At 34.1% G+C, this 19,681-nt stretch overlaps 1 protein-coding gene across 1 annotated transcript in view; it reads right to left on the bottom strand.

Moving 5' to 3' along the window:
• The window catches only part of LOC134248398 (uncharacterized), a 32,167-nt gene that overhangs the window by 891 nt on the left and 11,595 nt on the right, over nt 1–19,681 (bottom strand). Inside the window, 8 exon segments of the mRNA XM_062730804.1 lie at nt 118–252; nt 6,850–6,967; nt 7,504–8,125; nt 8,297–8,444; nt 9,053–9,191; nt 10,203–10,362; nt 18,518–18,656; nt 19,387–19,504. Of these exon segments, the coding sequence (XP_062586788.1) occupies nt 118–252; nt 6,850–6,967; nt 7,504–8,125; nt 8,297–8,444; nt 9,053–9,191; nt 10,203–10,362; nt 18,518–18,656; nt 19,387–19,504 (1,579 nt within the window).

Here is a 19,681-nt window from a genome sequence, read left to right as displayed (position 1 = left end):
TTCTTTACATTTAAAAACGTGGCAACAAAGCTAAGATACATGTGTGCAGTGGATTTAAATAAAGATGTGGTCTTCTAAAATCCCATAGATATTGTCAATCTGAAACTCAATTATTACTTGGAGGTGAAATGTTTCTCGTAATATCTTCCTGAACGAACAGCAACTGGTCAATTATATGCATGACTCCGTTAGTAGCTCCTTCGTCCATATAAATAACATTCGCTGATGCATCTCCAAAGTAAATCCGTACATCTAAAAACAGATAAAAATATTGAAGGTGTGAGTTTGTTTAATGCTTAAGTACGTTACACTCCCATACTTTCTATGTGCCAGTCAGACACACAAGGTCATTATATAACTAACTCAGACACACAAGGTCATTATATAACTAAGTCAGACACACAAGACACACAAGGTCATTATATAACTAAGTCAGACACACAAGGTCATTATATAACTAAGTCAGGCATACAAGGTCATTATATAACTAGGTCATTATATAGCTAACTTAGACACACAAGGTTAATATATAACTAAGTCAGACACACAAGGTCATTATATAACTAAGTCAGACACACAAGGTCATTATATAACTAAGTCAGACCCACAAGGTCATTATATAGCTACATGTAACTCAAACACACAAGGTCATTATATAACTAAGTCAGACACACAAGGTCATAATATAACTAACTCAGACACACAAGGTCATTATATAACTAACTCAGACACACAAGGTCATTGCATAACTAAGTCAGACACACAAGGTCATTGTATAACTAAGTCAGACACACAAGGTCATTATATAGCTAACTCAGACACACAAGGTCATTGTATAACTAACTCAGACACACAAGGTCATTATATAACTAACTCAGACATACAAGGTCATTATATAACTAACTCAGACACAAAAGGTAATTTAGAACTTAGTCAGACACACAAGGTCATTAAATAACTAAGTCAGAAACAAAAGGTCATTATATAACTAAGTCAGACACACAAGGTCATTATATAACTAAGTCAGACACACAAGGTCATTATATAGCTACATGTAACTGAAACACACAAGGTCATAATATAACTAAGTCAGACACACAAGGTCATAATATAACTAAGTCAGACACACAAGGTCATTATATAACGAAGTCAGACACACAAGGTCATTGTATAAGTAATTCAGACACACAAGGTCATTGTATTACTAAGTCAGACACACAAGGTCATTATATAGCTAACTCAGACACACAAGGTCATTGTATAACTAACTCAGACACACAAGGTCATTATATAACTACAGTCCCTAAAACGTTCTACTTTCCCACCTGAACGGTGAACGAACGCTGAACGAACGCTGAACGAACGGTGAGCGAACGCAGAGCGAACGGTGGGTGAACGATGTGCGAACGCTGAACGCAACTTGGTGAACGATGTGTGAACGGTGAATGCAGAACGCGAACGGAGCGCGAACGCGAGTGCAAAGTGAACGGTGAACGAACGGTGAACGCAAGATGAACGATTTATTCGGAATGCCTCCAATCTTTTCCTTGGATTGAGATTATTCTATTATTCTATAATTTTAACTTCAGGTGCTTAAATATAAATAAACAATAAATAAATAAATAAATAAATATTAAAAACATTTTTGTTCTGTACATGTATATACCTATGTTTTAATCGATATTTTTGTAACACGATTTTATTGCCGTAAAACATGTGTATTTTTTTCCGAACGCGAGTAGATAAAATATAAAATTAATCTATCTATATAGTAAATATGCTTATTCTTTTCACTAATAAAATAATGTGGACCTTTGATGATAAAACTAGTACTTATAGAATGAATTAATTACATTGTACGCGGTTGAAACAACCATACATGTACATGTATTTCCGTGCCAAAGCGATTCTGAGTAAAATAACGGATTTTTTTTTAAATTCACAATTATCTGTTGACATTGACTGTTATCGTACTGCATAAAACTCTCGTTTTATTTAAATTCTAATGCAAAATATTCTATATTTATGTGCCTTTTGTATTCTTTTATGACGATTATTTTAGCTAACTTCTTCATGTATCTGTAGACATTTCCCGGCCGTGATTATACTCGGTCAAGGTGTTGGAAAGAGGCATTCAAGTTATTTGTAATAAAATAAAATTTCAAAACTAAATAAGTAATTTGCTGTCATAGTTTTTATTGAACAGAGAAATGTACGAGAGAGAGATAACCCCCTCGATTCTCAGATGTCTGTAGTATCAAATGAAAATTCTTATTATTTTTCCTAAATATTCCAAGCAGTAAAGCTAATCTTTTTTTGAGATTAACAAATCCATTTGACCGTAATCATTAGCTTTTATTTTCCATCATCAAGTTCGTACAGTTCAAAGGAAGTCCGTGCAAGTAGCGTGCATGTCCTGTCAATCAAAATAATTCGACACAGTGGAGGTGTGGAAATTGCGTTTCACCGAACATGCCAACGGCAAAGAGTCACTTAGTATTCCAAGAAGTTTTAATATTTTTTCCTATCATTTCTAGATTTGATTTTAGCATTCCTGCAGAAAGAAAGTAATTGGATTAAGTTTTAACTTGAATTTGAAACATATTCCCTGCCAGTTTAAAATACTACTGTCGGCACAAGTTTATTCTAAAACACTATTGTTTAATGACTGTTTGATGTTGGTTTTAAGACTGATTTTCTTGTGTTACAATACAAATTAAATATTGATTAAAATATACTGAAAAAACTCAATAAGAATTTTATTTCGGGAAAAAAGACACCGGGGGGGGGGGGGGGGGGGTCTTAATTATACTGAATGGCAAACATATACTGAAGATCACTTAATTTTCGCGAGATACTCATTGACCCTTAATTAGCGTGACAAAATTTTCACGAACTGTGGGCATTGCTCTATATAATCTTAAGAAATTCTATTATACGCGAGAATGAAATTTTCGCGAGCATACCGTCTCGCGTAATTACGCGAAAATAAAGTTCTCGCGAATAAAAAGTGATTAACAGTATTTAAACATATGTTTAGGTACGGTGAAGGAAGGAATTTTCCTTTTCTAATAATAGACTATTTTAAACATTTTGGTCTTTTCTGAAATTTAAAACCACACCATCAATTTAATTAGCTTTAAAGATATTTAATTAACTGAATATTTGCAGTACTGTTCATAATTCTCAAACCTACATGTAGTTAAAATACGTGTTACTGTAGAAATAATTTTTTATATATTATTGTCCTGTAAAAGACTTGGATTAATTATTATACATCCATTAATAATTTGTCCTCTTTAAAATTACAACAAATTGATGCCATGCGTGAAGCATTTGTACACTGCCCTTTTTTAAAGTTAATATTTTAGCATCGTTCTACATACATGTAGGTGCTTAATGTATTATTTTCCAGAGAAATTTCATGAAATAAGTAACAGCTGAGTTATAACAATAGAAATATAAATATCATAGATAATTTTTGCAATATAATAATTATTCTTCAAACACGATATCTAAGTTATTTAATTAAAAAACATGTAAATCCTTACCATCAAAAAGATAAGTCCTTTCACTTCGGAGTTCCGAATGACAATGAAGACTGAACGATAAGTGAACGGTGAACGCAAGGTGAACGCAAAGTAAACGGAACGAAGAGCGAACGGTGAACGTTTTGTGAACGGTGAACGCTAGCGCACGGTGAACGGTGAACGCAATACTGTGAACGAAGAGCGAAAAGTGAACGCACGCTGAACGAACGGTGAACGAACGCTGAACGAACGGTGAACGAACGGAAAAATGGGAAAGTAGAACGTTTCAGGGACTGTAACTCAGACACACAAGCTCATTATATAACTAAGTCAGACACACAAGGTCATTATAAAGCTACATGTAACTCAAACACACAAGGTCATTATATAACTAAGTCAGACACACAAGGTCATTATATAACTAAGTCAGGCATACAAGGTCATTATATAACTAAGTCAGACACACAAGGTCATTGTATAACTAACTCAGACACACAAGGTCATTGTATAACTAAGTCAGACACACAAGGTCATTATATAGCTAACTCAAACACACAAGGTCATTGTATAACTAACTCAGACACACAAGGTCATTATATAACTAACTCAGACATACAAGGTCATTATATAACTAACTCTGACACAGAAGGTAATTTAGAACTTAGTCAGACACACAAGGTCATTAAATAACTAAGTCAGACACACAAGGTCATTATATAACTAAGTCAGACACACAAGGTCATTATTTAACTAAGTCAGACACACAAGGTCATTATATAACTAAGTCAGACACACAAGGTCATTATATAACTAAGTCAAACACACAAGGTCATTATATAGCTACATGTAACTCAAACACACAAGGTCATTATATAACTAAGTCAGACACACAAGGTCATAATATAACTAAGTCAGACACACAAGGTCATTATATAACGAAGTCAGACACACAAGGTCATTGTATAAGTAACTCAGACACATAAGGTCATTCTATAACTACATGTAAGTCAGACACACAAGGTCATTATATAGCTAATCAGACACACAAGGTCATTGTATAACTAACTCAGACACACAAGGTCATTATATAACTAACTCAGACATACAAGGTCATTATATAACGAACTCAGACACAAAAGGTAATTTAGAACTTAGTCAGACACACAAGGTCATTAAATAACTTAGTCGGACACACAAGGTCATTATATAACTAAGTCAGACACACAAGGTCATTATATAACTAAGTCAGACACACAAGGTCATTATATAACTAAGTCAGACATACAAGGTCATTATATAACTAAGATGATTTTGTACTTCTGCTAAGGATTGAGCCCGGGACTCTGGCTTGCCAGTTCAGTGCTCTACGAATTGAGCTAAAAGATGAACCTACTAGCCCAAGCTAGTAGGATGTCATATATGTGTATCTTACACTACTATATACATTTGTTTTCCCGTTCCGAAAAAAAAGAATTCCAAGTTATTTTGAACTGTTATTCAGTTCCAAAACCTTTTATTTACATTTTCTTCTTTGTTTATACATGCTTTGATTTCCTACATCCTGATAGAGAAAAAAAATGTGAAGTGGATTTAATGAGCCACATTGTATTGTTTACACAATGGTAATGTCACAAAAATGGTTCGACTTTAATTACTTAGATAACAGTACAACAGTGTAGTAACCGAAAAAACAATCCTTATTTGCAATTACAAAGATAACAAAACTAGAGTGTAATTACCAGGATAACAATACTTAATTGTATTTACCAAGATAACAAAACTAGACTGTAATTACCGAGGTAACAAAACTAGACTGTGATGACCGAAATTACAATTCTAAATTGTAATTAATAATATGATAATGCAGAGACAACAAGAATAGATTGTATTTACCGGTATGATCATATATGTTCTAAACTGTAATTACTGAGATAAAACTTTCTGACGACTAATTGCCGATACAATGATACTAGACTGTAATTGCCGAGAGATAATTAACAAAAATAGATTGTAATTATAGAGAAAAAAATAGTTTCACTGTATTTACGGAGATAACATGGATTAATTGTATTTGCTTAGATTACAATCCGAGAAATTAATACCAGTTAACGTTACTCGACTTAACATTGTAATTACCAATATAACATGTAATTACTGAGATACAATGATAGACGTCACTAATAAAGACACCAAAACTAGACTATAGTTACCGAGATATTAAACTAAATTGTTATTATCAAGACAACAAAACTAGACTGTGATGACCAAGATAACAAGACTATACTTTAATTCACAATATAACATTACTGGAATGTAATTACTCAGAAAACATTACTGGAGTGTTATTACCTAGAAAAAATAACTGGAGTGTAATTACCTTAATAACATTACTAGAGTGTAATTACATGTACCTATATAATATTGCTGAGTGTAATTACCTAGCAAACATTACTGGAGTGTAATTACAAAGAAAACATTACTGGAGTGTAATTACCTAGAAAACATAACTGGAGTGTAATTACCTAGATAATATTATTGGAGTGTAAGTACCTGAATAACATTACTGGAGTTTAATTACTCAGAAAACATTACTGGCGTGTAATCACCTGGATAACATTACTCGAGTGTATTAACCTAGATAACATTACTGGAGTGTATTCACCTAGAAAACATTACTGGGGTGTAATTCCCTAGTTAACATTACAGGAGTGTAATTACCTATATAATATTATTGGAGTGTAATTACCTAAATAACATTTCTGGAGTGCAATTACTCAGAAAACATTACTGGAGTGTACTTAACTAGATAACATTACCGGAGTGTAATTTCCTAGATAATATTGCTGGAGTGAAATTATCTGGATGCCATCACTGGAGTGTAATTACCTAGATAATATAACTGAATTGTAATTACCTGGATGACATTACTGGAGTTTAATTACCTAGATATCATTACTGGAGTGTAATTACCTGGATATTTTACTGGAATGTAATTACCTGGATAACATAACTGGAGTGTAATTACCTAGATAACATTACTGGAGTGTAGTTACCTGGATAACATTACTTAATTGCTTTACAAAATAACAAATAAGTTATAACAGAGATAACAATACTAACATTACTCACATTATAATTACCAAGATTACAATACTAGACCGTTATTACCGAGACAACAAACTGTAATTACATGGCCAAGAAACTAATTACCGAGAGAACAAACTGTAATTTCAAGGACAAGAAACTGTAATTACCGAGACAACAAACTGTAATTACAAGGACAAGAAACTGTAATTACCAAGAAACAAACTATAATTACCTCTGTCGTTTGCTTTAGAGACATTTATTGTCTCGCCATTTAGCATTTTTATCTGGTGGTTACCATTTGCAAGTTTTTCTAAGTAAATTCTACCAGGAGCAATGAGCCGCTTAAACAACTGAAAACAAAATTAAAAATATTAAACATCATTTATTAACACAATCCTGGATGAATAATAACAATTATTAATATAGAGATCAATATTCTTTTCTTTAAATTGCATTCTTATTAACCATAAATCTGCGAAGGAGTAGTTGCAAGAAACATGAAGATGTATTTCATTTTTTATAAAAGAGTAGATACTTTTATAATACTGTATTTTTCGGACCAAATACTAGATTATGATTTTTTTAACGGAAGATTGGATGAAATTCATTTCTTTGCCCTACTTCTTTCTTTGAGCATCAACATAAATACATTGTAATTGACGTTTTAAAAAATAATTTTAAAAACATTTTCGAACCCTAGTTATCGATTTAACAGAGAATGGATTCTCTTTTATTAATTATATAGGTTGGTACCCTCTATAAAAATGAACTTTACATTCAAGCTATTTTTTTATTTCTGAAAACTTTCATATAATTCATCTCCCTTTCTTGATAATAAAAAAAATAATTCACTTCTGTTCAATGAGCATCTTTTATCTTCACTTACATACTGAAATCGTGGTGTGTCTATCATGACTCTGACACCATTAAGCGACAGTGAAAAATAGTCTACAGCACTAGAATTGGGAACGAAGACTGTGAATTCACATGCCACTCTGCTCGTTCCGCAACATCCCATGTCGTAATCTGCGCCACTCTGTGTCCCTGTGTTTAGCATGTTGCACGGATACGTGTTGCACGGAGATTTGTTGGCATTGCTGGGGTCTCTACAGTACGTGACATACTGACACTGCGTTGTTGAGCTCCCGTTACAACTCACAAGACATTGCTGGGTATTAGCGAAATCGGGCTGCGAACAGTAGGAGGGGCAGTAAGACCCCCGAGGTATACAAATAGCTGTATTACAGGGGTACTGATTTTGGTAAATTTCCTGGGCACAGTATGTGGGGCAGGGGGTGGGCTGACATAGGAGAGTGTTACAGGGGTATTGATTCTGATACGGGGCCAGGATACAGTACATAGGACAGGCCGTGCCCTGGTTAGTATGCACGGCTGATACGTAATTAAAGGGATAGCCGGATTTTTCAAAACTGCACGTCTCTGCTGTGAATCTACGGTCCGTCAGGTAGTTCTTTAAACCAACTCTTATCATAAAGTCGTATGTGCGCCTACAATTTAAGAAATAAATTTATTCCCCTAGCTAAAGATTGTGAAAGACAATGATATCAACAAAAATTGTTATTGGAGGCGTCATATTTTTTTCATTCGCCTAGGCCAGGAATAAAGTTAAATCTGATGATCATTGAACATGTGTATGAATATCAATTAGCAGCACTTACAACAACAAGATATCATGGCAGATCAACATGGGAAGATCCAGGTAGGGAATGCCCAGTACAGAGTCGATGATATGGACCAAACCGTTTACCGTCTCGATGTCCGGCTTGATTATGCGAGCTTTCACGTTACCATCCTGAACCCATGTCTCTAGAAAAGAAATTTTAGTTAATACGTTGCACGGTTTCTCTTCTCAAAAAAGTATTATCAATTAAAGATTTTGGAAAGGTAAGGAATAGATCATTCACTGTTCTCCTTATTGAATTCGTTTGGAAGACTGCTAACATTTAAAATAAAGCAGACACAATAATTATAATATTACAAAATAGAATGAAACTTTAAAAGAACTGAAAAAAAAGTTCTGTGATTTTTTACAATGCCTGTACAATAGGTTTCGATCTCAAGAAATAGATATAGAAGAGAGAAACCATTCTAAATGTTATATCTAAAATTAAACCAGTTTTTGTTCTGTGAAAAAGAGATTAATTTTTTCACGTGCCTTATTTATCTAAACCTACACACAACTACCACATAAGTGGAAATTTTAGCGAGACGCAAATTTAGCGATTTGTCCTTAAAAATAGGTATTTTATTGTAGGCGAAATGTTATTCAAGCGATTTTAAAAAGCTCTCTAAAGAAGCTTTTACAAATAAAGTGCAATTAATTTTAGCGATATTTTATTTTAGCGACCTTAGCACCCTCTCTTATAATGCCAAAATTAAATCCTCGCTAAAAATTCTGCTTATACGGTATTTACCATCTCTGTCATTATAGATAATGACTCTTTCGTTTTTATACATGGTTTGTCTGTATTGACGACTATCGTATCCGCTCATTGCTGGCAAAGAAGCAATTCTTACTGTGTTGTTGAGCATCAAAATATGCAGTCGAATAACCTGGAAAAAACACAATAAAATTATCTACCGAAAACTGCTATATCACAGGTACATGCACCGCAAACCAAAGCTTCAGAAATGAATCAAACATATGACCACAGGCACGTAGCAACAGACCCCCCCCCTATTTTTTTCAGACGTAACTTTTACAACTAGTATATAAAATGTTAACAGAGTGCTGGTTGGTCCCCCCCCCCACTTGTAGTTACAGTAATATCAAATAAGGGTAACGTAGTATTATATGTGAAAATTTGGCACCAAGAGAAGTCCTACCTACCTCCCCCCCCCCAAAAAAAATAGGATTAAGGAGTTTGACCTTTTTTTTGACTTGTCCAGTTTTTTTTTTCAGGTAGGATTGCCCCCCCCCCTCCCTCATTTTTAAAATCAATGCTACGTCAATGGACCAGATTCTACAAGTTGATAAGTTGCTATAATGATCCGGTTCTATAATGATCCATAGTCACAAGTATCTATTGCTATAAAGATCCAGTATCATGATGATACATTGCTAATACTGATCCGGCGCTATAACAAATGTTGCTTCACAGCCCCGTTGCTATAATGATCTGGTTCTAGTGAAATCTTCCTAATCCATACAGGCTGGCTAAAGACATCTATGAATTTTTCCAGCCTATATTTTCAGAGTTACTTGCATCAGAAATTACCGTTTAATTCTGGTAATAGTTATTCTTGTCAGAATTAATGATGCCAAAAAAATCTGAATTTTTTTTTAAACTATTTTATCATTCGTAACAAAACTGCAATTTTTCTTTAAGTATTTTTCAGGATTAAAAAATGTTTTCATGAAAATCTTCTGGAAATAGCACATTTTGTTGCATATGGCAACAACTCAATTCCCCCCTCCCCCCCCCAAAAAAAAATATAAAAACAGTTACTCCCCCTTTTTAAAATATTTAAATAATTTTTGCATGTAAAAATGTTTGAGGTTGAGCATGAAAAATTAAGATTTTAGTCATCTTAGAATAGTACAACTGTTGCAGAGATAGTTACCATGTCCGCTAATGTCTGGTTATAGGTAAGATTTGCCCAGGGGATGTTCGCAATTTTTTGGAAGGCGTTGTCGAAAGGCACGAAGACGGTTACCCCCGAAGGCTGTACAAAGGCACTCTTTATTTTTTCTGTGCCTAAATTTATTAATTGATCAAATTTCCTAAAAAAAAAAATAAATTTATTTTAAAAACACAATGTCTATAACACGTTGATTTGTGAAAGATATGTTGATAGTGCGGGACTTTGAATTTCACTGCAGAACAGTTTTAAATTAACACTATATAAATTATGGCAAACCAGATTCTCTTGTCTCCATGTAATTCTGATAATATAATGCCTTTTCTGTTTGGATTAAATTCTTTCAATTTTCTACTTTTATACTGTAAATGTGATAATTATAATTCAGTTTCATGTACACTGGGGCAACAGTCCTCTGAAAGTTGACCCAAATCATGAACCTATTACCATTTCAACTAGGTAGACACTGACAAAGTCGATAAAGCGTCTTGACTAAGACAGATTTAACACAAAACATCAAGTGATCATAGCCAGGCATTGGCTTTAAACACAAGCTTTGAGGTTCATAATAGTGAAATATACATTATTTTTCAGATTAACATTATTTTAAAAAAAAATTCTGTAAATGATGTCATTTATACCAATATAATATTTGGGGAAAGAAGGTTTCCTGTGCAATCTTATTTCGAAACTTGGATTAATATACATAAGGTCATCTTTCAATGTTTGGTTGCCCTCTCCTGACCGACTGATTAAACAAGAGGCCCAGGGGCCTTGAATCGCTCTTCTGATAAATTGTACAACCTATCACTTCTATCTGAAGCCTCCAGCTCTATCATAAGACGCATAACGCGTCAACTGACAAAGTTAGATAATTCTTAAATCACAGTGACCTCCTTTTCGATTGAAATTTTCTGAGGCCTCAAGATGCATTAATTGACAAAGATTGATGATTCTAAGACAATAGGTACTTGAGATATTCAAAAGTAGGTCACCATGACTTACTTTTTGGTCGACATTCTCCTAAGACCCAAGATGCACCAACTGAAAAAAATTGACGATTCTAAGCCGATAAGTCTCTAAGATAATTAAATATAGAGATTAAATGTCAAAAGTAGGTCACAGTGACCTATTTTTTGGTCGATGTTCTCGAAAACCCAAGATGTCTCAATTGACAAAATTTGATGATTCCAAGCCAATAAGTATCCGAGATACTTAAATATAGCCATAAAATATCAAATGTAGGTCACCGTGACCAACTTTTTGGTTGACATTCTCCGAAAACCAAAGATGCCAAAACTGAGAAAGTTTGATGATTCTTATTCAATAAGTACCAGAGATACTTAAAAACAAGCACAAAATGTCAAAAATAGATCACCGTGACATACTTTTTGGTCAAAGATCTCCGAACACCCAAGATTCATCAACTGACAAAGTTTGATGATTCTAAATTAATAAGTACCTGAAATACTTAAATATAGCAATAAATGTCAAAAGTAGGTCAGCATGACCTACATTTTGGTCGACGTTTTTTCATACCAAAAATGCATCAACTGACAACGCAACTAGGTTAAGGGCTACCCAAAGGTAGATCACTGTATGCAGAGCCTCGGGAATTCGATTATGACGTCCCTGTGAAATTGTACAAATGAATCTCGGCGAATAAATAATAATTTTCTTTTTCATATACTCTTACATACTCTGATTTCTCATAATTATTGTAAATATAAATCAATATGTAACTTATCTTGTCATTATAACAATATTTGAATGTAAACTCATAGCCAACTTGGGGCGCGCTTGATTTGTCTACACCTTACACCCGGTGCACACTTTTCCGTATTCAAGTGAAAAAGTGTACACTTTTGGTGTACACCTTCTACACCCTGTGCAGGGCATGTGTTGGAAATTGCACTACAAAATTCAATATGGCCGAAAAATGGTAAGTTTGAAAAATTGCAAGATTTTTTTTTAACATTGAGGATTACTGTCGAGTATTTGTTGAGTTAATTGTAGTTTGTTGAATGTAGCAATGAAGTAAGCCTTCAATGCATGTCCAGGAGTTAATTGAAATGCGTGGTATTTTTCACAATCAATAAAAACATGTTTTCGCGGCAAAAATCAACAAATACTTTAGACCATGAATAGATATTTTTATATGAATACTCATATATGAATGCATGTAAATGCTTTATAAATATATATTACATCATTTTTTACCCATTTTCCTGATAGAGAAGACAGCTACTAAGTGCTTGTAATAATTGGCATTTGATGCCTATAGCCCTCTAAAAAGTTAAACAAGTTTGATATTTTTCTGCGTCAAAGAGGGGGGGGGGGGGCTCCCTTTTCAGCTAATAAATAATTGTAAAACCTTGATACTTTTATGTGTATAGGCAAAAGGGTTTAAGCTAACTGCTTACTGTACAAAAATTGGAGGGGGTATGTCTTTCAATAGAAACTTACATAATAGTAATCAGCAAAACGCATGCGTACCTTTGTTTCACACCTCGGATATATAAAATTTCAGAATATAGCTTTAATATAAATATATACTTTAATTGCAAGTTAACATTTAAGATAATGACAAAAATATGAACATTAATTGATAAATGCCAACAAATGAGTTGAATGTTATTTGTAGTCTGATGTAAACATTCAAAATTGGAAGTGCTATATCTGCGGTCTTTGTCCCACTCCAGTATCGATTCCGGCATTTGAAGTACAAGAAAAAGATACAGAGGCCGTGAAAGTTTTTTTGACGCAGAATACAAGTACATATACATGTAATATTCATTATCAATGAGAATTTAGATAATTAAAAAAAAGAAGTTTTTACTATTTTGAAGGAAAAAAAACCCCGATGTGTTTCTATTTAAAGAACATGAACTCTTTTCCAAATCTTATCTTATCTTATCTTATCTAAAACGAAGATTTATAACTGTTTTAGGATTTTCCTAAGGTGTCAATTTTGTAAGTCAGCATTTCATGCTGCGTGTGACGGATTCGAAGCAGGGGTGCTATTCAAAAAAGACGAAATATATTGCAACAGGTGTGCGTAAGAGATGGAGGAGCTTACCAGGTATTTATTTTTTTTATTTAATGTATAAACTTAAAATATTGTCCAATATTGTGCAGACGGTTTGAAAGACCTCTAGGGGAAAAACTGATTTTTTTTTTATAATTTACAGACGTCCGTTTGTAATTGACACGCCTGAAGGAAGCATTACAGCACTACTTCCTCTGCATTTTGCATCAAAAATCGAAACTGGTGAGTAATACTTAAAGCAGTGTTGATTTCAATAGGTATAACTGAAGATTTCTGATTTTATTTTAAAATTGACTCAACTTGAATATGGTGTGTTTCAAATATAACTGCATGTATTTTGTATTTTGTCACACTGTTTTTGTAGATCCACTGGCAGAGGAAGACTTTAAAGAGAAAATATCAGAATTCCAAAGAAAAAGCCCTGGAGTAATGAACATACTAGTTTATGACGATGGTGCTATTGAACCCGTACAAACCGTAGAGGAAATCCAGCAGACAGCTGAGGAGTCAGAGCTGACCAGTCAGACCTCTGATGATGATGACAATACAGGTAAAAAAAATAACGATCTATTTCTAAATTAAGAACTCTTCAGGTTTAATTAAAAATATGCATTTTTAGTTGCACTTGAAAAAAATTTTTTTTTTTTTTTCATTTCTAAAGCTGCTTCATTTAAATGGACACCTGAAATAACAAAGTCATTGATTGATGAGGTACATGCACACCAAAAGGAAAACCCCAAACAGGTCAAAAAGAAAATGTTTCAGGAAATTACCCGTAATCTGAACAAGGAGAAAAACCTTGCCCTGACAGAAACACAGGTAACGAACAAATACAAAACACTGATGAGGGGTTACAAGAATGTCGTTGATAATAACAAAAAGACAGGAACAGCAAGAAAACACCATCCTTTTGAAAAGGAACTGGGGGACTTAACCAAAGGGAATCCCAACATTAAACCCACGCATACTCTGACGTCAGCAGCGGGAGTTGCAGCCTCTTCCTCATCAGATGACTCGGTGTCAAAGGAAGACCCGCCAAAGTGTTCTAAAGAGCCAAGGAAGCGTCCAAGGTCAGAAATTACGGAATTTTTGAGAGAGGAGTCCGAAAGGCAGGATCAAAGATTCAAATTGTTCATGGATCAGATGGAAAAAATGCAGGAAAAGAAGTTAGAGATGTTTAGGGAAATTTTTGGACCTAAGAAAGACTGAGTAAATCTTTTCTGATAAATCCAGAATTTCGCTTTTTTGTGTGTTTGAATGTATGTTACTTATTTTGTTACTTTTATTACGAAAATTTAATCATTTAACCCTTTAATTGGAAAAATACAGGAAAAGAAGTTAGAGATGTTTAGGGAAATTTTTGGAGAAAGACTGAGTATATCTTTCCTGATAAACCTAGAATTTCTGTTTTCTGTGTGTTTAAATGTATGTTAATTATTTTGTTACTTTTATTACGAAATTTTAAAGATTTAACCTTTTAATTTTGTACATGCAGATACATGAGAAGTTGTGACTTTTTTGTTTGGTTAAAAAAGAAAAAGATACAAATATAGAGATCAACTCGTGTTTTAATCTGCTTTATTTTAGTTACAAGTTTTCATAATTCATATACTTTTAAGGTTCACACATCAAAAGCAGTACACAGGTTCCATTTCCACTTATACATGTAACAAGTGTAGCTAATTATTTCCAGGATGCAATAAGCGATGCGCTATTTGATTTCTCTTGACCACTCCAGCAACGTTCCCGATAGCATTGATCAAAACTTCTTGTTGATCCTCATTGTTGTCAAAGTACTCGGGTAATAAATCTCCTTGGCAAATGCAAAGATTGTGCAAAACACAGCATGACATTATGATATCACATGTATGCACTAGACCGGAAACGTTAATGTGTTGTAAGCGCTTAAAGCGTCCCTTAAGAAGTCCAAACGCTCTTTCTATTAGTACCCGTGTAGTTGACAAAGCAATGTTATAGTTAGTTTGTTCCCTTGTCAGTATTCCAACACGTCGGAAAGGTGTAAGTAACCACTCTTGAAGTGGGTATGCCGAGTCGGCGATAAGATGTTTTCCTCCACACAGTTGTGGTCCACTGTCCCACAGATCCGAATTCTTAAGAACGCGAGCATCGTGGACACTCCCTGGCCATCCTACATAAGCATGTATAAATAGTAAATTAGAATCACAAACACACTGTAGCTGCAGAGAATGGAACCCCTTTCGATTAATGTACTGTTCCGGGTGGTTTGTGGGAGGTGTTATGTGAACGTGGGTTCCGTCCAGTGCCCCAATAACATCAGGAAAACCTTTAATATCTCTAAAACCTACAATTATATTTTCAATTTCGTCTCTATTCGGCCATTTTATTACCCTGGGTCCAACAGAAACAAGGGCCTCTACAACATTTCGGCGTGCTCTGATAACACTGAAATCCGTAACGCCAAATCTATCAGCTGTCACCAACACAGTTGATTGGGTGCCAAGGTACCACAATGCTATTAACAGTTGTTTTTCCGGAGAAAGTGGAGGTCTTCCTCGGAGTGGTTCCTCGTAGGTTAGTCTTTCTCCAATTTTTTGGAGGATGACCTCTACAGAGGATCTTTTGAGCCTAAACATTCTTCTAAATGTAATGTCATCGTATTCCGGCACCACCGTCTCCATGTAGAGACTCACGCGAGTCTTTTTCTGTCTTTCAGAACTTGAAAAAAATCAAAACAATGTTTAGATTAAAATTTCGATAATATAGTACTAAAATATGGGGGTGGAGTGTGAGAGGGGAGCACGATCGAATTTCATGTGTGTGAGGGTGTGTGTGTGTGGAAGGGAATGGGGCATATCATATAAATACCTTGCCAGAATAAAATTTCCAACTGAAAACAAGGCTAAACAGAAGCGTCGATTGAATAATTTTATTTGCATATGTAGTACATGTATATATTAATTGCAATAGGAAAACAAAGCGAATAGCTTGTTTATAGCTGTGCCTCATAAAAATCTTTCCCCTTTTCATTTTTGTCTTTTTTGCATGTGTACATGTACAAAAGCTTGTCAAAATTTTTTCTGTTTGATCGTGGCCCTTTCCTACACTGAAATTATTTTCTATGGATCAGATTGAAGCATATTTTATGTGCGTATTACCTGCAGACTGCCAAAGGCATCGAATGACCAAAGAAATTATTTAGGAAAGCAAGAAAAAACGAAGAATCATCTCCAAAAAGGATTTCCTCAGCTGCTGCAACCGATTTGACGTCCATAATACACTACACCGAATTGCACTTGATTATAAGGTGTAAATCGGTTACACCGGGTGTAGTACGGTGTAGACAAATCAAGCGCGCCCTTGATATCGCTGTACTAACAGATATGACGTCATAGGCTAGTTTGACACGCAGTTTCTCTGTACGTGAGACGCAGATCAAGCTATTAGTGGAACTGAAAATATGAAAATTAAAACTAAATAAGCGTGATCTGACTAAAATTGATTCATATTTTTTAATGCATTAATCAATAGTTCACAGTCTTATTTAATTGATAACAATTAGGTCTCTTACAAAGCCGCAGTCATGCTCTTTTATACTGAAACGTACTACAATCACAGGTACAACCCCTTCAAAATCTCAAAAGTTCAACGATATGCGCTTGATTATAAATTATAATATTTTATACACATGTAGGTACTGTCCCTACTATTTTGAAAAGTGCTGGGAGCAAGCTGTGCGCTGTTTATTTTTTCCGTAATTTTACATTTTTTAAATGCGTATAGTGTAAATGCACGTAGTTTATCAAAAGTCGGCTAAATTTTATATAATTCCCGGGCATGGAGAAGTTGCTCCCAGCACTTTTCGGGTTAAGAAATTTGTCTCAAAGAAAACACAATCAATTTCACAGGAAGAATAATCCGTATATCGTTGAACTTTTACGATCTTTGTATCCATACATATTTTTTCTAATTTTAAACATGTCACTGACAAACAGCTGATGTACGTGAAGTCGCGTTGGTCGAACTCGGTTGAGACCCCATACATACATGTGCATTAGTTTAATTCCCATTAAATTCAAACTCATGCTAATAAAAATATATCAACATTATATTGATTTTTTCGGAATAGTTTAAGGCATATTTCCTATGGGCGGCCTTAACCTAGCTGCGAAAGTTAAATGATCATAGGTCTGAAAGTATGTAAAATATGCCTTTAAAACAATTTGAATATAAATGCCTTCAGAATTCAAAAAGTAGGTCACAGTGACCTAATTTTGACATAATTTTCCATAAATATGTTTAAGATCCCAAGATGCATCAACTTACTAAATTTCATTATTCTAAACCTCGCAATGTCTGAAATAATGTGATTAAATGTTAGAAACGATATGACAAATTTCAAAAAGTAGGTCACGGTGACCTACTTTTAAGTTTACCTTGTTCGAGGACCCAAGATGCATCAACTGACAAAGTTTGATGATCATCAACCTTAAAGTGTCTAAAATTTGCCCCCAAATCAATTTAAATAATCTATTCTTTTGAATTTGAAATCAAACGTCCGCAAAATTAAAAAAAGTAAAACACCGTGACCTACTTTTGAGTTAATGATGTGAAGTCCTAAGATGCATCAACTTCAAAGATTTAATGATTCTATTCATTATAGTAAGCAAAATATATTAAGTGTAAATTTTGTCATCTTTGAAGTGACCCTGAGACCAGGCCCTTTGCCCCAGAGTAATTCCCCGTGCAAATTTTAATTTTCAATATATCCTGATCCTTGTATGTATGTTTTGTGAAAATCTGTCTGGTGGTTCCTGTGCAGAAGATTTTTTAGTAACCAGTACTTTTGGTTTTATATTCCTGATAATCTCCCCTTCTTTAAGGGTTCCAACCCTAGTTTTAGTATAAATGGTAGGCCTTGGGCAAAGGATTATACCCTGTAACAAATTTGACATTGATTGGCTAAAGAGTTCTTGAGTTTTGGCCAATATTCTAAAAAGTTTACGCACATCGCAAAAATTTCCAAAGCATTAGCGCTTTGAGCCTTTGACTCAGAAGAGCTAAAAATACCGAATTCAAGACTGTTTTCAAAGAAATCCTGACACCATATTTTTATTCCTCTTGCCCTGTCAACAAATGTGTTAAAATGTTCTGGAAAGAAATTTTTTCTTAAAAATTACTAAACACCGATTCAATAATATTACTCTGAGTCGGGAGAGGATAAGCATTCTAAGCATTCTAAAGACGGCCTAAAATACAGAAATTTTACATGGATTCTCTTTGAATTTGTTCACGAATGTTGTTGTACACGAGTCCCAGCAACTGATCCACGATATGAACCACACCGTTAGACATCGTTATATTACCCTCCATAATTGCCGTCCCCGAACCACCACTGTAAACATATACTGAAATCAAACAAAAGTCATAATTAAGAGAACCGGGGCGTTGTGTCCATTTTTAAATTATTTTGGTCTCCTTTAGAAGAAGAGCTTCAAATCAAGATATTCAAAAATGATCGAATTTCAAAACTTAAATAAGATGTATATTAAAATTTTTCGTTGACAAATGATAATTGACAGCTTAAGATATCATATCTAGAAAATGGAAGTTTTATCTGATGGTTAATTTGTTGACCCCCCCCCCCCCAAGCCTCCTTCAGGAAGGTAAACGATAGCGGTAGATAAAGGAATTAAAATTGATATGAAATAAAGAATAAAACCACACAAAATGGATATAATTTTCAATAAATCACAATCTTATATCACAATCAAATATCTTATTTAACATTTATCCATTACACGTTGACAAAATGTTGAGTTTTGATTTTTGAATAGTGATCTGCAGGCGAAATCCTGATAATTATGTTAATGAAATAATAGCATTAATGTAATCTTTTATATATATCAAGAAGTTTATAAATAGCACTCTTTTTGAACTTTTCATTACAAAAAAAAAATCATTCAAAATACGAAAACAGACTAAGTTTTTAGTAAAAGGTATCCTGATTATTTGTCAAGGGGAAGGATTTATTTTCAAAATCAGAGAATAAAATAAATAGGTTTTGGTGTTACCTTGTGGAATTTGATCAGAACTTGCTAAAACAAAAATTCACAACAAAAAGAATTTTTAACGTACCATTGTCACCTGATTTGCGAAATGTCAATGGTTGATCGTTGGCATCAGTAAAACTCTCATTGTGAGGAATACAGTTGGTGAAAATTGCCCGGTGACGTACATAATGAGCTTGAATGACCTGAATTAAAAAAAATGTATGCTGTATATAGGCACTTTTAACTCTTTAATAAAGTGGGTCAAAGGACAACGTCAAGGATCACGAGGTCGGGAACCATGGCAATAATTACTGACAATTGCCGAAGTGCCAAGCAATAGATGTGCAAAATATTAAGTCCATATCTCTTAGTTTTTGAGA

Source organism: Saccostrea cucullata, unplaced genomic scaffold, assembly GCF_032062105.1.
Source record: "Saccostrea cucullata isolate Sc308-1 unplaced genomic scaffold, CSIRO_AGI_Scuc_v1 ctg4068, whole genome shotgun sequence".
Lineage (NCBI taxonomy): Eukaryota > Metazoa > Mollusca > Bivalvia > Ostreida > Ostreidae > Saccostrea > Saccostrea cuccullata.
This window is presented reverse-complemented; position numbering and strand designations above follow the sequence as displayed.